This window comes from Hypanus sabinus, chromosome 1 (assembly GCF_030144855.1).
Source record: "Hypanus sabinus isolate sHypSab1 chromosome 1, sHypSab1.hap1, whole genome shotgun sequence".
Lineage (NCBI taxonomy): Eukaryota > Metazoa > Chordata > Chondrichthyes > Myliobatiformes > Dasyatidae > Hypanus > Hypanus sabinus.
The window spans coordinates 7,709,077-7,727,880 of record NC_082706.1 but is presented as its reverse complement, the minus strand read 5'-3'; the positions used below and the strand labels follow the sequence as shown (position 1 = coordinate 7,727,880).

Genomic DNA, 18,804 nt, shown 5'->3' with positions numbered 1-18,804 from the left:
AAGAATGGGGAAAAATTGCAGTGTCCAGATGTGCAAAGCTGATAGAGACCCGTCCACACAGACTCAAGGCTGTAATTACGCACCCCCTACTGACTTGCATTCAATTATTTTGTATTTAATAATTGTAATAAATTTAAACCAATTTGTTTTCACTTTGACATGAAAGAACCTTTTCTGTTGATCAGTGTAAAAAAGCCAAATTAAATCGACTGTGATTCAATGTTGTAAAACAATAGAACATGAAAATTTCCGGGGAGGTTGAATACTTTATAGGCACCGTATATATAGTCTGATTAAATATTCCTATATGTCTAAATAATTAATTAGTTATATGTATAAATACGTGAACTGAAGACGTCATCATCACGTGATGCGTACTTGTCTTGCTTAAAGTAAAACGTAAACTAGACCCACATGTTTGTACTCCCATGTCCTCCTTTGAATTAGTTTAATGTTTTGAAGTCACAAAACTCAACAGTATGCATCATCATTAAACTTTCTCCTTCGCACCTTGAAGCTAGGCCTTCTAGTATCTGATGTATCCACACTGGTAAAAAGACTCATGACAACCTACCCTGTGGCATACCTCTCATAATTTTATAAATCTCTTTCTGGTTGTTACTGTCCTGCTGTTTGTGAGGTCTTGTTGTGTATTTGCCAGTGTGGATACCCCACTGAATACAATATTGTGTTGTAAAGTGCCTCTCATGTCCCATGTTCTGGAGATACACGACATCGGCCTAACTGGAGCAAGAGCTTAGAGGTACGGGGGCCTCAGAACTTCTGAAAGTGGGGCTGTTTCTCCATTCCTGAAGAAGGGTCGCAGCCTGAAACGTTGACTGTTTATTCTGCTCCATAGATGCTGCCCGACCTGCTGAGTTCCTCCAGCATTTTTTCGTGTGTGTTGTTCTGTGTGATGGTAGATGAAATCTTCCCCCCCCACACACGCACAGCCTTATCATTCTGCTGTCTCTTCCCCGATATATTCTCCTGAACGGTCTTAAACGGAGCTGATGCACATGGGTTGGCTTGATGGCCTTTCCTGACAAACACGGCAGAACATTCTATTTACTTAGTGATGAGGATGTGTAAATGTATATATATTGTTTGTAACTTGGATTTAGAGTAGATACCTCTGTTTATTTTGTAATATGATTGTAATTAAATTGCATGGTGCATCATATTCCAATTCATGTGTAATCTTAAGATAACTTTGTTGGTAATTAAAGATGCTCACAAGGCTAGCAACCTTGTGGGCAGCATTTGCAAGCGGGCACCAATCAAGCTACAATTGAACACGGAGCAATACCCCAAGAGTCTCCTGAGCAGTGGGGGGGGGAAGGGGGAGGATGAGAGACTCAACGGGACGGTCACACCAGCAACGACCAGGGCAGGAAACACGACTACGAGGAAGCTAAAGCAAACAGCACTGACCGGAGAGGAATTCACAGCAAAGTAAGTCTGCAAAAACACCAGAGGGCTCAAGATACAGCAGAGCAGGTCTAGATGTGGATCCGTGGTGACCCAAGTGCAGTGCACGGACTTCGCATCCGGTGAGACGAAGGAGAATGTCAGCCAGGAAGGACCCCACAGAGCTGAAGATCTCTTCGCACTCGAGTTGCCTCAGCACCAAACAACAGACCAAGTGAGATCCCCTTTGGCTACCCCAATCCTTTTGTCAAGGAAAGACAGGATCAAATGGCCTAGATCGGCAGACGACGTCGCCTGAATGCAGTTCGATGATGATCTAGACGGCATCCTGGAAGTTGCCTTGGCAGGCCCAATACATAGAAAGATCGACTCACTCATGGCCATAGCGTACAATCTAGCTAAGGAACGATTTGGCCTAATGGAGCGGAGAAGTCAGCCCGAGTTACCGCAGCAACCAAATAGGAGGGAAAGGGAGGTTTGTCACTTGAGAGGTGAATTAAAGACGCTCAACAAGATGTTTAAAACCAGTTCACCAGCCGAAAAAGAAGGTATCAAGGACTTAACCAGCATGCTGCAGGAACAGCTGTGTAAACTCCACAGGGCAGAACATCTTCGACAGCAAAGGAAGAAGAAAGAGAAAAGGTGTGCACGGTTTGTGAGAGATCCATTCACCAGGGCTCTTCTCAGCCAACAAAAATCTGGTATTCTGTCCAGCTCGAAGCCAGAGGTAGAGGAGTTCCTGCGGGAGGCACACAGCAGCCCATGGAGGGGTCAGGGACTAGGAACCAATTGGGCTGTGCGTAGAGCAGGACAACCATCAATTGAGCTGAATGTGAAGGAATGGTTATACACTTTATAAGGTGTATAAGAAATGCCCAAAACTTCTCCAGAGGCTGTGGAAGGTCATGAGAAAGATCTGGGCCAAAGGTACTATTCTATCAAGTTGGAAACTGGCAGCGGGATGTTTTATTCCAAAGGAAGAGGATTCTTCCACAATTGCCCAGTTTAGGGCAATTTCTCTCCTGGATGTGGAATGTAAGGTTTTCTTTTCTGTGCTTGCAAGAAGACTGACTTCTTACATGACGCAGGACCGCTATATCAACACATCCATCCAGAAAGCCGGCACTCCAGGCTTTTCGTGGCGTCTGGAACACACCTCAATGATTAGCCATTTGATCTGTGAGGCCAAGCAGTAAAAAGGCAACCTAGCAGTTGTCTGGTTAGACCTCACGGACGCCTAAGGATCTATTCCAAGTGACCTCATCCCAGAAGGACTTGACCACTACTACATCCCAGTGGCTATTTGAGACATGATCACCAGCTGCCTGGGAGGATTCAAACTCAGATTTACATCAGCCATTTCACAACTTGTTGGCAGGACCTCCAGAAGGGGATCCCAACAGGGTGTACCATCTCCCCCACCCTATTTATTATGGGAGTGAACCTCCTAATATCAGCAGCAGAAGACGTAACTCGCGGCCTGACGCTAGAGTCCGGAATTGCCCAGCCGGCTCTATGAGGGTTCATGGATGACATCACTATAGCTGTATCACATGTCCAAGCAAGATGGGTGTTGGAAACCCTGGACAATGTAGCCACTTGGGCGAGGATGTCCTTCAAGGCCAAGAAGTCCAGGTGTACGGTGATCAGAAAGGGCAAAGAACTAGCAAGTTTAGCCTTCAAGTTCAGGATGAGGTCATCCCTTCCATCGAAGATAACCTGATAAAATGCTTGGGGAAGTGGTTTAATGCGTCACTGACAGATGGGGCCAATGTCACCAATGCCGTGAAGCAGACAGATGAGTGGCTGAAGAAGATCGACAAATCCGGACTTCCCGGTAAATTGAAGACCTGGCTGTACCAATACGGCCTTCTGCCCAGGCTTCCCTGGTTCTTCACACTTTACGAGTTCCCCATGACCGCTGCAGAGGGCATCGAGAGGAAAACAATCAAGCACCTGCGGAGATGGTCAGGTGTTCCTCCAAGCTTCTCTTCAGTGGGCCTCTATATTCGATCCGGACAGCTGCAGCTTCCCCTGTCATCTGTTGTGGAGGAATTCAAGGTGGCTAAATGCAGAGCCTTATTACGCTTGAGAGATTCCAATGAAGACCTGGTAAAGCAAGCAGGCGTTACAACCAGATCTGGGCACAAGTGGGCAGCCAACGCAGTAGTAGAGCAGGCAGAGTGTTCTCTGAAGCTGTGAGGTATCATCGGCAACCCCCGCATCGGGGGGCAAGGCATCAGCTCAGTTCACTTCCGGCAGTGAGGAAACGCAAGCACACGGAACAGGCGAGACATGGTACAGACAGAAGTACGGATCTGTGAGGAAGAGAAGCAGATGTCAAAGGCAGTGGAACAAGTGTCCCAGGGAGCCTGGACAAAATGGGATCTGCCCAAGTGCAAGATCTCATGGGAGAGTTATGGAGACTGGAGCACTTCCGTATTTCCTTCCTCTTGCGATCCATGAATGACACCCTTCCTTCGCCATTACATCTGTACACATAGGGGATGAGAGAGGATCTGAACTGTAAGCTCTGTGGTCAGAAGGGGACACTGGCTCATGTACTGTCCGGGTGTAAAACAGCTGTAATTCAAGGGTGGTATAGGTGGCGCCATGATAAGGTGCTGCTGGCTCTTGCTGACACACTAACGCGAGCGAGATGCAAGAAGGGGACGGCTGGCACAGATTTGAGGAAGGCCATCACCTTCATCAAAGAGGGAGCCAGCCTTTCGTAAACAAACAACCAAAGCCAAATCTGCTGCTAACAGCCAGGTCCTGGGAGATGATGTGGGAAGTAGGCTGCAGTTCCCAGAGGTGGTGCACACAACCCTCTGCCCGGACATTGTACTGTGATCAACTGAAGACTGGAAAATAATTCTGGTTGAGCTGACGGTGCTGTGGGAGGAGGGATGGGAAGAGGCCCATGAGAGAAAGGCCTTGAATTACCAGCCCTTATTGCAGGAGTGCAAAGACAAGGGATGACAGGCATGGTTGCTCCCTGTGGAGATCAGCATAGCGGTTGTTGTCAGCTCTGGGCCTGGACAAAAGGAGCAGAAAACAAGCAGCTCGTAGGATGGGGGAAGAGGCAGAACAAGCCTCTTGTTGGATTTGGCGTAGGCGAGAGGAGGGAAGCTGGAAGCCAGGACCAACTGGGCAGTGACTTGGCCACCATTGCCGGCCCACCAACTGGAGAGTGTCGTGGTTATGGGTCGAAACTCTCTGTGAAGGTTGGGAATCACCTGATGACATCTGCTCCTGGCTGAAGGCTACAGTTACCTCTTAAGTTATCTGGAGAATGCACCCTAACAGGTGTATGTAACATGACAAGTATGTCCTGGTGCCTAAAAAATGGGACTCTTCGCTTCCGGGAGAGAGATCAGGGCTGCTAGGAGTTCACACCGGACAAGAGTATGGAGCAATTGTGTTTTCTGGTAGATATCTTATTGCAAATATTGGCAGTTTTTCCCATATTTTGATTTTTGAGGTACCAAATAAACAAATAAAAGTGGTAATTGACTCCAGCCATTTTATCCCTTTGGTCATAACACACGTATCCAACACTCTGGGTTTCCAGCTTCTGCAGAATCCCTTCTGCTTAGAGCAGTTAGCACAATCACTTCACAGTGCCGTCTGTAAGATTGGGGTTCAATTCCTGCCGCTGTCTGTAAGGAGTTTGTTCGCTTCCTCAGGAGTCTACAGGGATTCGGCATGACACCAAAAACTTAAGACAACCTTCTAGAGATGCGTAGCGGAGTGTGTATTGACTGGCTGCATCACAGCCTGGTATGGAAACACCAATGCCCTCGAACAGAAAATCCTACAAAAGGGAATTTGGCCCAGTACATCACGGGTAAAGCCCTCCCAACCACTGAGCACATCCACATGAAACGCTTTCATAGGAAAGCAGCATCCATCATCAGAGATCCCCACTGCCCAGGCCACGCTTCCCCCTCAATGCTGCCATCAGGTAGAAGATACAAGAGCCTCAGGACTTGCACCATCAGGTTCAAGAACAGTTACTACCCCTCAACCATCAGGCTCCTGAACAAAAGGGGATAACTACACTCACTTGCCCATCCACTGAGATGTTCCCACGACCAACAATCTCATTTTAAGGAATCTATCGTGTTATCTCATGTTCTCGTTATTTATTGATACATTCATTTGCACAGTTTGATCTTTCATTGATCCTGTTATAGTTACTATACTATAGAGTTGCTTAGTATGCTCGCAGGAAAATGAATCTCAGGGATGTTTATGATGACATATATGTAATTTGATAATAAAATCTACCTTGAACTTTGAATGTCCTCGTCTCGTTGCACCATCACGGAGGAGCCTCGTGACAATAGTATACTTTGATAATAAATTTTACTTAGCACTTTGATGACCATGTCAGTTTCCTCCTGGTGCTCTGGTTTTTCCCCACGTTCCAGACACATAAAGGGTTTGTAAGAGGTACTGAGATGTAGGCACTCCACGTTGGTGCCGGAAGAATGGTGACAACTGTGCACTGCTCCTTGCGGAATCTTTACCGATTTGATTTAACGCAAGTGACGCATTTCACTGTAGGTTTCAAAGTGCGTACATGTGACAGATTAAACTGATATTTTCCTTCCTTGTTCCCAGGATGTGCTGACTCTCACCGTGCTGGCCTGCACCCTTCAGAACTGGTGCATGATTTCCTTCTGCTCCGTACATTTCTGAACCCATTACTCATCTGCAAGTTTTGGCACACTACCTGGAATATCCAGGGGTATTCACACAGAGGTGTGGCATGCTCTCTCTCCTGCCCACACACACAGTCATCGTTCATCACAAAGGTGCACAACGTGTGGCTGCAGTCGGATCACATTACCAGTCCTAGTCTCATCACTGACTCACACTATGGATACACGCTCCATCTAGCGTACCTTTGGTCAGTTTTAATCCATAAGACATCAGAACAGAATTAGGCCATTTGGCCCATCAAGTTTGATTTAGAAACATAGAAACATAGAAAACCTACAGCACAATACAGGCCCTTCAGCCCACAAAGCTGTGCCGAACATGTCCCTACCTTAGAAATTACTAGGCTTACCCATTGCCCTCTATTTTTCTCAGCTCCATGTACCTATCCAAAAGACCCTATCGTATCCACCGCCACCACCATTGTCGGCAGACCATTCCAAGCACTGACCACTCTCTGGGTAAAAAAACTTACCCCTGACATCTCCTCTGTACCTACTCCCCAGCACCTTAAACCTGCGTCCTCTTGTGGCAACCATTTCAGCCCTGGGAAAAAGTCTCTGACTATCCACATGATCAATGCCTCTCATTATCTTATACACCTCTATTAGGTCACTTCTCATCCTCCGTCGCTTCAAGGAAAAAAGGCCGAGTTCACTCTCATATTCTCATAAGGCATGCTCCCCAATCCGGGCAACATCCTTGTAAATCTCCTCTGCACCCTTTCTAAAGTTTCCACATCCTTCCTGTAGTGAGGTGAACAGAACTGAGCAGAGTACTCCAAGTGGGGTCTGACCAGGGCCCTGTATAGCTGCAACATTACCTCTCGGCTCCTAAATTCAATTCCACGATTGATGAAGGCCAATACACCGTACCACAGAGTCAACCTGTGCAGCTACTTTGAGTGTCCTATGGACTTGGACCCCAAGATCCTCCACACTGCCAAGAGTCTTACCCTTTCAACCCCATTCTCCTACCTTCTCCCCATAACCTTTGACACCTTGACTAATCAAGGACCTATTAACCTCCACTTTAAATATACCCAAAGCAACTTGGATCTGTTTCAGTTTGCCTAACCGGTACAACAGGTCCACAGCACAACCATCTAATTGGCTCTTCACTCAACCCTGGAACATCTGGACAATAAAGATGCATATACGTCACCTACAGCCCCTCAAAACGAATCAATAAACTCCAAGACCATAGCCTCATTACCTCCTCGTGCAATTGGATCTTCAATTTGCCCACTTGCATACTCCAGTCAGTGTGGATTGGCAACAACATCTCCTCCATGATCTCCATCAGCAAAGGCGCACCACACGGTTGTGTGCTTAGCCCCCGACCCCCATCCAGCTCTACTCACTTTACCGTGATGTCTGTGTGGCTGAGCACAGCTCTAATCCCATATTCAAGTTTGTTGACCACTGTCGCAAATCAGATCAACTGTGGTGATGAATCAGCGTGTAGGAAGGAGACTGAAAATCTGGCTGAGGGTGCCATAGTAATAACCTCTCACTCAATGTCAGCAGGACCAAGGAACAGATTATTGACTTCAGGAGGAAACCAGAGGTCCACCAGACAGTCCTCATCAGAGGATCAAAGGTGGAGAGGGTCAGCAACTTTAAATTGCTTGGTATTATTACTTCAAAGGACCTGTCCTAGACCCGGCACATAAGTGCAATTATGAAGAAAGCACAGCAGTGCCTCTACTTCCTTGGGAGTTTGCACAGATTTGGTATATCATCTAAAGCTTTGACAAACTTCGATAGATATGTGATGGAGAGTATACTGATTGGCTGCATCACAGCCTGTTCCTAAACCTGGTCCCATCAGGTCCCTGACAGTGGATGATGCTTTCCTGCGACAGCGTGTCATGTAGATGTGCTTGATGGCGGGTTGTCTTCACCCAGGAAGGACTGGGCCATATCCACTACCTTTTGTAGGATTTTCCTTCAAGAGCAATGGTGTTTCTGACCTGTTAGTCCATGGCCTCCTTTTGTGTCAAGATGAGGCCGCCCGCAGGGTAAAGAGCAACGCCTCATATTCCATCTGGGTGGCCTCCAACATGATGGCACCAATATCTATTTCACCTTCCGATAAAAAGAATTCCCTCCCTCTTCTACTAATCCCCACTCTGGCCTTGTCCCTCTTTTCTACCTACCTATCACTTCCCACTGGTGCCCCTCCATCTTGCTTCTTTCCTATGGTCCACTCTCCTCTCCCATCAGATTCCCTCTTCTCCAGCCCCTTACCTTTCACACCCACCTGGTTTCACCTGTCACCGTCCAGCTATCCTCCTTTCCCTCCACCCCCTCCATCTTTTTATTCTGGCATCCTCCCCTTCACTTCCAGTCCTGAAGAAGGATCTCGGCCCAAAACGTCAACTGTTTATTCATTTCCGTAGATGCTGCCTGACCTGCTGAGTTCCTCCAGCATTTTGTGTGTGTGTGTTGCTTTGGATTTCACCATGGCTGATCCATTTTCCTTCTCAGACCCAATCTCCTGCCTTCTCCCCGTATCCCTTCACATCCTGACTTAGCAAGGACCTATCAACCTCTGCCTTAAATATACCCAGTGACTTGTCATCCAAAGCCACCTGAGTGAGGCAATCAATTCCACAGATTCACCACTCACTGCTTTAAGAAATTTCCACTCATTTCCATTCTAAAAGGATGTCTCTCTATTCGGCTGTGTCCCCCACCCTAGGAAACATCCTGACCACGTCCACTCTATCGAGACCTTTCAACATCTGATAGGTTTCAGTGAGGTCACCCCTCGTTGTTCTGAATTCCTGCCAGTACAGGCCCACAGCCATCAAATGCTCCACATACAACAAGCCTTTCAATCCCGGAATCATTGTCGTGAATCTCCTTTGAACTCTCTCCAGTTTCACCACATCCTTTCTTAGATAAAGGGCGCAAAACTGCTCACAATACTCCAAGTGAGGCCTCACCATTGCTTTGTAAAGCCTCAACGTTATATCACAAACAAGAGAAAATCTGCAGATGCTGGAAATCCAAGCCACAATGCTGGAGGGATTCAGCAGGCCACGGCACATCTATGGTAAAGAGTACAGTTGATGTTTCAGGGTAAGTGTCACCAGCTGTACTCTTATCCACAGGTGCTGCCTGCTGAGTTCCTCCAGCACTTTGTGTGTGCTGCTCATCTGTGCTTTTATCTTCCTAAACGTCTCGAAACGAAAGCTAACACTGCCACCTCACCACCGACTCAACCCGCAAGTTAAACTTCAGGGAATCCTGCACGACGACTCCAAGGTTTAGAGGGATACAGGCCAAGCACAGGCTTAGATGACACTTTGGTTAGTCTGGACCAAATGGGCCGAAGGGCCTGTTTCAGCGCTGTGTGTTTCTGCCAGAAGAAATTTCTGCAAACTGGGGCTTTATTTGATTAGCCTCTTATCAGTCACAATGAGGGAAACCACAGAGTACCCTAGAGGATGGTAAAGATAGAAACAGCTTTGTGGAACTGTCTTGTTCTCACAGTACTCGGATGACATCGTCTTCCTTCACTTCCCCCACCCACAGTGTGGGAAGGGGGCGGGGGGGGAGGAAGGGATCAATCCTGCTGCTGCCTGTAAGGAGTTTGTACATTCTCCCTGTGACCACTTGGGTTTCCTCCCAGTCGGATGTACCAGTTAATTGGTCACTGTAAATGATCTTGTGATTAGACTAGGTTTAAATGGGGGGCTGTTGGGCAGCACGGCTCGAAGGGCCGGATGACCTATTCCACGCTGTATCTCAATAAATCAATTCATGCATATAAAGAATCTTTGTAGCCCGGTGAATTCCGGCCAGCGGAGGGTTAAATGTCAGGTTGGAAAGCAGCCGGAGGAGTAATCACACCACAGATGCCTTGCACTCGCAGGGCCCCACATCCCTGATCATTCCCATACGGACTGGGACTCCCACAACACAACTAACTCCCAAAATTCCCGGGAGTGACTGTGGGCGGGGCCACTCCGCAGCCAATCACCTTCCAGCGTGCTCGCACTCGCTGAAGTCACAGTTCATTCATCTGTAGCGGGACGTTGCCAAGTCGGGATAGAGTAACTCGCCCTGTATCTGCTGAAACAGTTCTTTTACAAACATTCTCCACGAGTGAGGCTGGCCTCCCACCGCCTCGTTATAATTTCCAGTGTTTCACACATTTCCAGCGACCCTCCCGCCCCCCCCCCACCCCATCCCTACATGAGACGGGCGAGGAACGGGAATAAGTAACACATTCCAAGGAATGGAGTCCCTCTGGGCAGGTCTGTGCAGGATCAGTCTGTGAACTTTCCAAGTATTGGTATGTAACCAGAGTGGATAATGCCTTGTGGACCAGGGTTCAGAGGCGGTACCTCTGTGTCTGAGAGTGAATGCAATGCGTCTCGGTATGCACGTGTCTGTCTCTGCATGCGTGTGTGTGTGTGTGTGTGTGTGTACATCTGTCGGTCTGTATGCATACTCGTCTGTGTGTGCGTCTATACGAGCGCAGATGTGCTTAGCCTGCACGCCTGAGAGTGTGTGGCTGTGTGTGCATCTACACGTGTGTAGATGTGCCTAGCCTGCACATGTGTGTGTCAGTACGTGTACATTTATAAGTGTGACTGTGTTTAGCTTGCATGTCTATCTGTGTGTGTTAGATGTGCTTGTACAACTGTCTATTGGTGTGTGTACCTTCATCTGGAAGGACACACTCTCCCATCCCAGTGGGCCAGCCAGTGGCAGTCATGAACAGCCCCTTAACCTTTGACCTCAGCCATAGGGCTGTGGGTCACCGAGTCGCCAGCAAGATCATCTGCCACCAACCTTCATAGGTCTCCAGGATGTGCACAGTATCCCCCACCTGGAGAGATAGCTCCTGCTCTTGGGAGGCATCGTAGTTGTAAATAGCTGCAGAGAGAAAGAGAAAGACATTAACTTCCATCTCTGGTGCCCAGCATTACCCCCCCTCCCCAGTGGGTAGAGCCAGGACCTCACATTCCCACGGTCACCGGTTCAACACCAACACCAGCGTTATGTGCGAGGAGTCTGCATCTCCTCATGAGATTCCTGTGGGTGCCCCCTCAGTTTGGTGGGATCGTCCCGAGTGTGTGGGACAGGGACAACGTAAGACACAGAATCAGGGTTAATATGTCATGAATGTTGTCTCTATACATAATAGAGAGCAAACATGAATTACGGTAAGTATATATTAAATAGCTAAATCAGTAGTGCAAAAATAGAAATAAAAAGTTGTGAGTTAGTGTTCATGGATTCAATGTCCATTCAGAAATCTGATGACAGAGAGGAAGAAGCTGTTCTTGAATCGCTGAGTGTGTGTCTTCAGGCTTCTGTACCTCCTTCCTGATGGTAGCAATGAGAAAAGGGCATGTCCTGGGTGATGGTGGGGGGGTTCTTAATAATGGACGCCGTCTTTTTGAGGCATCGCTCCCTGAATACTACGGAGGCTAGTGTCCAGGATGGAGCTGATTTTACAACTCTGCAGCTCATTTCAAGCCTGTGTAATAGCCCACTGCCACCCCCCCACCGCATACCAGAGAGTGATGCAGCCAGTTAGAATGCTCTCCACAGTACATCTGTACAAATTTGCAAGTGTCTTTGGCATGCCAAATCTCCTCAAACTCCTAATGAAATATAGGTGCAGATTAAGGCCATTTGGCCCATCAATCTGTTCCATCATTCAATCAAATCATGGCAACTCGGAGGAGTAGAGGGGAAAATGGGGAGAAATAAAATGTGAGGGCAGGGATTTTGCAAATGTATGGCCTTTCCTCCTTGGAGCGACAGAGAATGAGAGGTGACCTGATAGAGGTGTATAAGATGTCAACAAAATAGAGGGAGTACAGAGGAGATTTACTAGAATGTTACCTGGGTTTCAGCACCTAAGTTACAGAGAAAGATTGAACAAGTTAGGTCTTTATTCTTTGGAGCGTAGAAGGTTGAGGGGGGGACTTGATAGAGGTATTTAAAATTATGAGGGGGATAGATAGAGTTGACGTGGATAGGCTTTTCCCATTGAGAGTAGGGGAGATTCAAACAAGAGGACATGAGTTGAGACTTAGGGGGCAAAAGTTTAAGGGTAACATGAGGGGGAATTTCTTTACTCAGAAAGTGGTAGCTGTGTGGAACAAGCTTCCAGTAGAAGTGGTACAGGCAGGTTCGGTTTGTCATTTAAGGCAAAATTGGACAGGTATATGGACAGGAAAGGAATGGAGGGTTATGGGCTGAGTGCGGGTAGGTGGGACTAGGTGAGAATAAGCATTCAGCACAGACTAGGAGGGCCGAGATGGCCTGTTTCCGTGCTGTGATTGTTATATGGTTATATGTTATATAAGATGATGAGAGGCATTGATCGTGTGGATAGTCAGAGGCTTTTTCCCAGGGCTGAAAAGGCTAGTAGGAGAGGGCACAGTTTTAAGGTGCTTGGAAGTAGGTTAGGAGGAGATGCCAGGGGTAAGTTTTTCTCTCTCAGAGAGTGGTGAGTGCGTGGAATGGGCTGCTGGCGACGGTGGTGGGGGCGGAAACGAGAGGGTTGTTTAAGAGACTCCTGAACAGGTACATGGAGCTCAGAAAAATAGAAGGCTATGGGTAACCCTAGGTAATTTCTGAAGTAAGTACAGCAGTGTGGGCCGAAGGGCCTGTATTGTGCTGTAGGCTTTCAGTGTTTGGTTGGTAGCTGGCATAGTCAGTGGGCCACATATCTCACAGACCAGCCAGTCAGAGTGACTAAGAATCCCATATCGCTCTAAACCAGGGTGGCCAACCTTTTTTATGCTATGGATTAATGCCATTAAGCAAGGGAACAAGCCCCCATGTTGGGAACCCCTGGCAACGCACACAAAATGCCGGAGGAACTCAGCAGGTCAGGCAGCATCCATGGAAAAGAGTAAACAGTCGATACTTCAGGCCGAGACCCTTCCCCAGGCTCCCTACTCTAACCTTTCCTAAGATGCTGCATTCCTTTCCTAATAACGAGGGGTCGCCTCAACTCATCCGGTCGATAATTCCTCGCCCTACCAACCGCAGAGGTCCTCCAGTGCTGATCTAAGCACTGTCGTTAATCAATTATTCCAGCTGGTGTAAACCATCCCCCGGCCTGTTGTGCTTCTTATCCTGCTGGTGACCTCACCCTTTTGTCTCCTAGCCTGTGTGCACCTCATGTGGCTCCAGCCTCGGCTTCTGTTACTCAGCACAACCCTCCCCCACTAAATCTGGTATTCCGTCTCTCCACCCTCTTCCTCCTCCTCCTCATCTTTCCTGTCTGCTCCCCGCCCCTCCCCCTTCCCTGCATCTTAGGATTTCTTTTATCACCGTCTTCTCCTATTTGCAATGTAGGGTTTCAAATTTTAAATGGTAACTGTTTCTCTCTCTCTCCGTAGATGCTACCTGGCCCACTGAGTGTTGTGTGTGTGCGCGCGTCCATCCCTCGTGCACGTGTGTTCCTCCTTGTGGATATGTATCTAAGTGTCCACCTTTCTCCTCGTGACTCTGCCGGGTGTGTTCATGGCCTTGGTAGTATTTCTGGGTCTGTGTGTGTAAGAGAGAGAGAGACGGAAATGAGAGAGACAGAGAATGAGCAAGAGAGAAATAGAGAAAAAAATTAGAGACAGAGACAGACAGAAGGAGAGCCAGTCGCTACCTCTCTCTCATGTCACCATTTCTGTTCCCCTCTCTTTGTCCCACCCACTCCTTATTCCCCCCTCTTGCCCACATATACTCTCTCTGCCCCTACTCTCAGTCCCACCCTCCCCATCCCCCTTCTCTTTCTTTCTCTCTCTCTCTCTCTCTCTCTCTCTCTCTCATTTTAACTCTTTATATTGACTTGAAAGTTTAAATCTTTCTGTCAGTTATTTAAAAGTGGCTGCAAGGCCTTTGAAGTCTGTGAGGGCAATGGTCAGCGGGAGGCCGACCTTCTTCAGCAGCTTCTTTGCCTCTCAGATGGCGATTACTCTGCCTGTGACCGCAAGAAGTTGCAGATAAAATCACAAGAGGTTCTGCAGATGCTGGAAATCCAGAGCAACTCACACAAAGTGCTGGAGGAACTCAGCAGGTCAGGCAGCGTCTATGAAGGGGAGTAAACAGTCAACGTTTTGGGCTGAGACCACAGAGAGCTGTGGATATTGTGCTTCTATGGACTCTGTCTGTACTTCTTGCTGCCTCAGTAAAACAGCCAGAATCGTCAGAGACCCCACCCACCCCAGGCATTCTCTGTTCTCCCCAGTCCCATAGGGTACAAAAGCCTGAAAACTTGTACCGCCAGTCTCAGGAACAGCTTCTATCCCATTGTTACAAGACTACTGAATTGCCTTTGTGTACAATAAGATAGACTTTTGACCAAAAATAATTTTATTGACATGTGCCATGAAATTTGTTGTTTTGCAGCAGCAGTACAGTCATTATGTGCCATGTGGTATGACATCATCATTGTGTGCCGTGTGATATGACGTCATTATGTGCCGTTGCATATGACATGGGCGATCGCGGTCTATCCATGATCATAATTGTTCTTGGCAAACTTTTCTACAGAAGTGGTTTTGCCTTTTTCTGGGCAGTGTTTACAAGACGGGTGACCCCAGCCACTATAAATACATTTCAGAGATTGTCTGCCTGGTGTCAGTGGTCACATAACCAGGACTTGTGATCTGCACCAGCTGCTCGTACAACCATCCACCACCTGCTCCCATGGATTCATGTGACCCTGATCGGGGGCTAAGCAGGTGCTACACCTTGCCCAAGGGTGACCTGCAGGCTAGCGGAGAGAAGGAGCGTCTTACACCTCCTTGATAAAGATGCATCTCCATCCCACCACCCATAGTAGTACAGTGCAAGATGTAAAAATTACTACATTACAAAAAATAAATAACAAAAAGTGAGCAAAATAGTGAGGTAATCATGGATTATGCTGAAGTCAGAAAATAATGTACTTATCCATTGAGATACAGGGTGGAGTAGGCCGTCTGACCCTTTGAGCTGTGCTGCCTAGCAACCCCCCAATCTAACCCTAGCCTAATCACGGGACAATTTACAATGACCAATTAACCCACCGAAAGGTACATCTTTGGACCGTGGGAGGAAACCAGAGCACCCGGAGGAAATCCACGCGGTGACGGGAAGGATGTACAAACTCCTTACAGACAGCGGCTGACATTGAACCTGGCTGGCCCGTACTGTTCAGTGTTGTGCTCGCCACTACACTACTGTGCCGCCTTAAACTCATTACCAATCCTTGTGGGAAGGGGAGGGGGAAGAGGGGAAAGGGAGAAGTTCAGGGTTAAAAGTTTCTTCAAGGGACAGCATGACCACAAAGATGGGAGTCACAGAGTCACACAGCATGGAAACAACTCTTTGGCCCAACTGGTCCCTACTGACCAGAATTCCCATCGAAGTTAGTCCCATTTGCTCGCACTCGGCCCATATCCCTCTGAACCTTTCCTATCCCTGTACCAGTCCAAATGCCTTTTCATTGTTTTTAATATAACTGCCAAAACAACCTTCCCCGAAGCTCACTCCATACGCTGACCACCCTCTGGGTGGAAAGGGTTCCTGTAAAAACTCTCCCCTCTCAACTTAACCCTCTGCCCGCTAGCTTTTGGTTTCCTCCTGACTCAGGGGGAATGACTGTGTGCATTCACCCACACTAACAGAAGAGATTCTGTAGACGCTGCAAATTGCAAAATGCTGGAGGAACTCAGCAGGTTAGGCAGCAGCTAAGGAGGGGAATAAACGGTCGATGTTCTGGGCTGAGACCCTTCTTCAGGATGAGAGAGAGAGAGAACATGCATGTGAGTAAAAAAAATGATTCCAAAAAAGAAACAGAAAGTTTTGCTCAAACTGGGACCTCTGACAAGTCATCACTAAATTCAAAATGACAGGGTGGAGTGACACTGAATCTCCAGTAAACCCTGTGAATTTAACCCACCCAGATGCAAAATAAAGACCAGTGTAAATTTAAAATAGGGAAGTTACATCTCACTATGAGATGGAAGCATAATAACTACGCCTCAAAACATTTTACTCTCCAAATGGTCCAAAATAAAACCAAATAATGAGGTCTAAGATACCCTAACCTTCGAAATAACGTGCCTCTCATCATCTTGGTCGATGGGATAAACACAAGCCAGCTCTGATTGACCCTGGCTGGGTCGCCTGGGCGAGGGTGCCCAGTGATTAAGAGATTCAAAACCCCCGAAGACCCTGGGTTACATTGCTGAAGACGTGTCCCAGTGTACACCCAGATAATTAAGCCACGTGGAGTTGGACCAGGTTAATGAAAGACACGGGCCAGTGTAAAGTGGCAGGATCAAGTGACACTGAATCACGATTAGCAAAAGGATAATTTTCCCACTGCCCACTTGACTAACCCTACTCCTACCTCTAAATCTAAAACTGGCCATCACACCCCCACCAACCCTTGCTGCGGCAACCCCACCCACCTGTGCCCAGATACCCCTACACCTGAGCATTGATTCCCAGCAACACAACACCCCCTGACACTGAGCATAAGTGATAACACCATCACGGTAGTGTATTCATAACCATCAACCTTAACATTTACCCAAGGAGAAGGAAGATCCCAGTAAAGGCAAGTGTTGGACCTGGTTAATGAAGACATGGGCTGAATCAACATGGTAGGGTTCAGTAGCACTGAATCTCAAGTAACGAGATCAAGAAACACGAGGGATCATTTTCCCCCGCCTGCACAATCACAATTTAACCAAACAGTGGCACACTTTTCATTTTCCCACCATGGCTTGTAAGGAGTTTGTACATCCTCCCCTTAACCCTGTGGGTTTCCTCCGGGTGCTCTGGTCCAAAGACGTACCAGTCAGTAGGTTAATTGGTCGATGTAAATTGTTGGTGATTGGGCTCGGGTTAAATTGGGGGATTGCCGGCCAGTGCTGCTCGAAGGGCAGGAAGGGCCGCTCCCAACTCAATAAATAAATTATTACCTGATTTCTGGACTCAATGAGCTCACAATAAACCAAGATATCTCCACAGCAGGCCCTGTCCACTGCCACTTTAAGGAGGGGCCTCTGCAGTACTTCGGAGAAGGCCGAACAGCAACTGCTGTGTCTCTCATGTCACTGGTGCCAGTATCTCAGACGTTGGCGCCTTCTGACATCACCTCCAGGTGGTTAAACTGTCTACACCACTCCCTGCTCGTTGCAAGGCCACCACCACACGTGAAAATCCACTCTCAGGGCCTCCACCCACATTCCAGTCATCCCGGCATCCTTCTTCACAACTCCAAACACACCTGCTCTCCTGATTCCTCCCGGCCCAGAAACGTGCACTGCTTCTCTCTCTGCGGAGGCTGCCTGACCTGCACACTCGCAGGCCGCTCCCAGCACAATCCCCGCTGATTTGATTTGACACAAATGTCGCACTTCACTTTATGTTTCAACGTGCATGTGGCAAACAGCAGTGCGATCACTCGAGTATGAAGTTCTCCAAAGGGATTGCCTATTGGTGAGTCCTCAGCTGGCTGTAGAGACCAAACTGGGATCCATGTATTCTGGTACAGTGTCTTCTCCCAGTGGAGTGTAGGCCATTGGTGACCTCCTGTCTCCATCGTCCAAAGCTGATGGTCTGGTTGGAGTTCATCAATCTTTCTGTTATCCATTGTATCCACTGTACAGGAAATTGGCCTATACAGCTTCACCAGAGCCCTGCTGGCCAACCTTGCCCGTTTCCGCCTCAACAGGGCCGTAGGGTTGGACTTTAAGAGGCGTCGTGCAGTGAGGACTCGAGTAAATGGTGGCTGTGGTCACACACAAGATGCTGGAGGAACTCAGCAGGCCAGGCAGCATCTATGGAAAAGAGTCCAGCCAACGTTTCAGGCCGAGACCCTTCGGCAGTCTCAGTGTGTTGTTGGGGAATGATCGACCTTTGTGTCTGGGCCAGTGGAGGGTGGTGTTCCAAACATGGATGGAAAGAGTGTCTGTTTCTACAATGATATTGTAGAAATGCTTATCAAACTGGGTGAGATCAGAAACCAGGCCTTAAAGAATTTGAAATTCCTCAGTGTAAGCTCATAGCTGTTGCGTCATGCAAATTGGAAACAGGCCATTCTGCCTATTGAGTCTATTGCACCTATTTTCTATGTTTCTATGTTGTGGGTGATGAGGTCCTTAATGGTTGATGCCGCCTTTTTGAGGCATTGTTCCTCGAAGATGTCCTGGATGCAACAGAAGTCAGTGCCTATGATGGGAGCTCACAACTTTCTTCAGCGCTACCCCATCCCTCATACCAGATGGTGATGCAGCCAACCAGAGTGCTCCCCACAGTCCATCTGTAGAAATTTGTGACCGTCCTTGGTGACATACCAAGTCTCCTCAAACACCTAATGAAATATACTGTAAATGCTGGCTTGCCTTCTTTGTAACTGCATGGATTATGTTGGGCCCAGGATAGCTCCTCAGAGATGCCGACACCCAGAAACTTGAAATTGCCCACTCTCGCTACTTCTGATCCATTATGAGACAAGTGTGTTTTCCCTTGTCTCATCCATTCTGGAGTCCACAATCAGTTCTTTGGTCTTACTGACAACGAGTGCAAGGTTGTTTCAGTGATACCACTCAACTAGCTGAAAAATCTCACACCTGTGCATCCTCTCATCACCATGTGAGATTCTAGTTGT

General features: G+C 47.8%; 1 protein-coding gene across 4 annotated transcripts in view; it reads right to left on the bottom strand.

Moving 5' to 3' along the window:
* The window catches only part of dock5 (dedicator of cytokinesis 5), a 204,412-nt gene that overhangs the window by 132,591 nt on the left and 53,017 nt on the right, over positions 1-18,804 (bottom strand). For all 4 annotated transcript variants that reach the window (XM_059963635.1, XM_059963641.1, XM_059963616.1 and 1 more), the window contains exon 2: positions 10,971-11,054. In XM_059963635.1, coding sequence (XP_059819618.1) covers positions 10,971-11,054 — 84 coding nt within the window. The remainder of the gene's footprint in view (positions 1-10,970; positions 11,055-18,804) is intronic.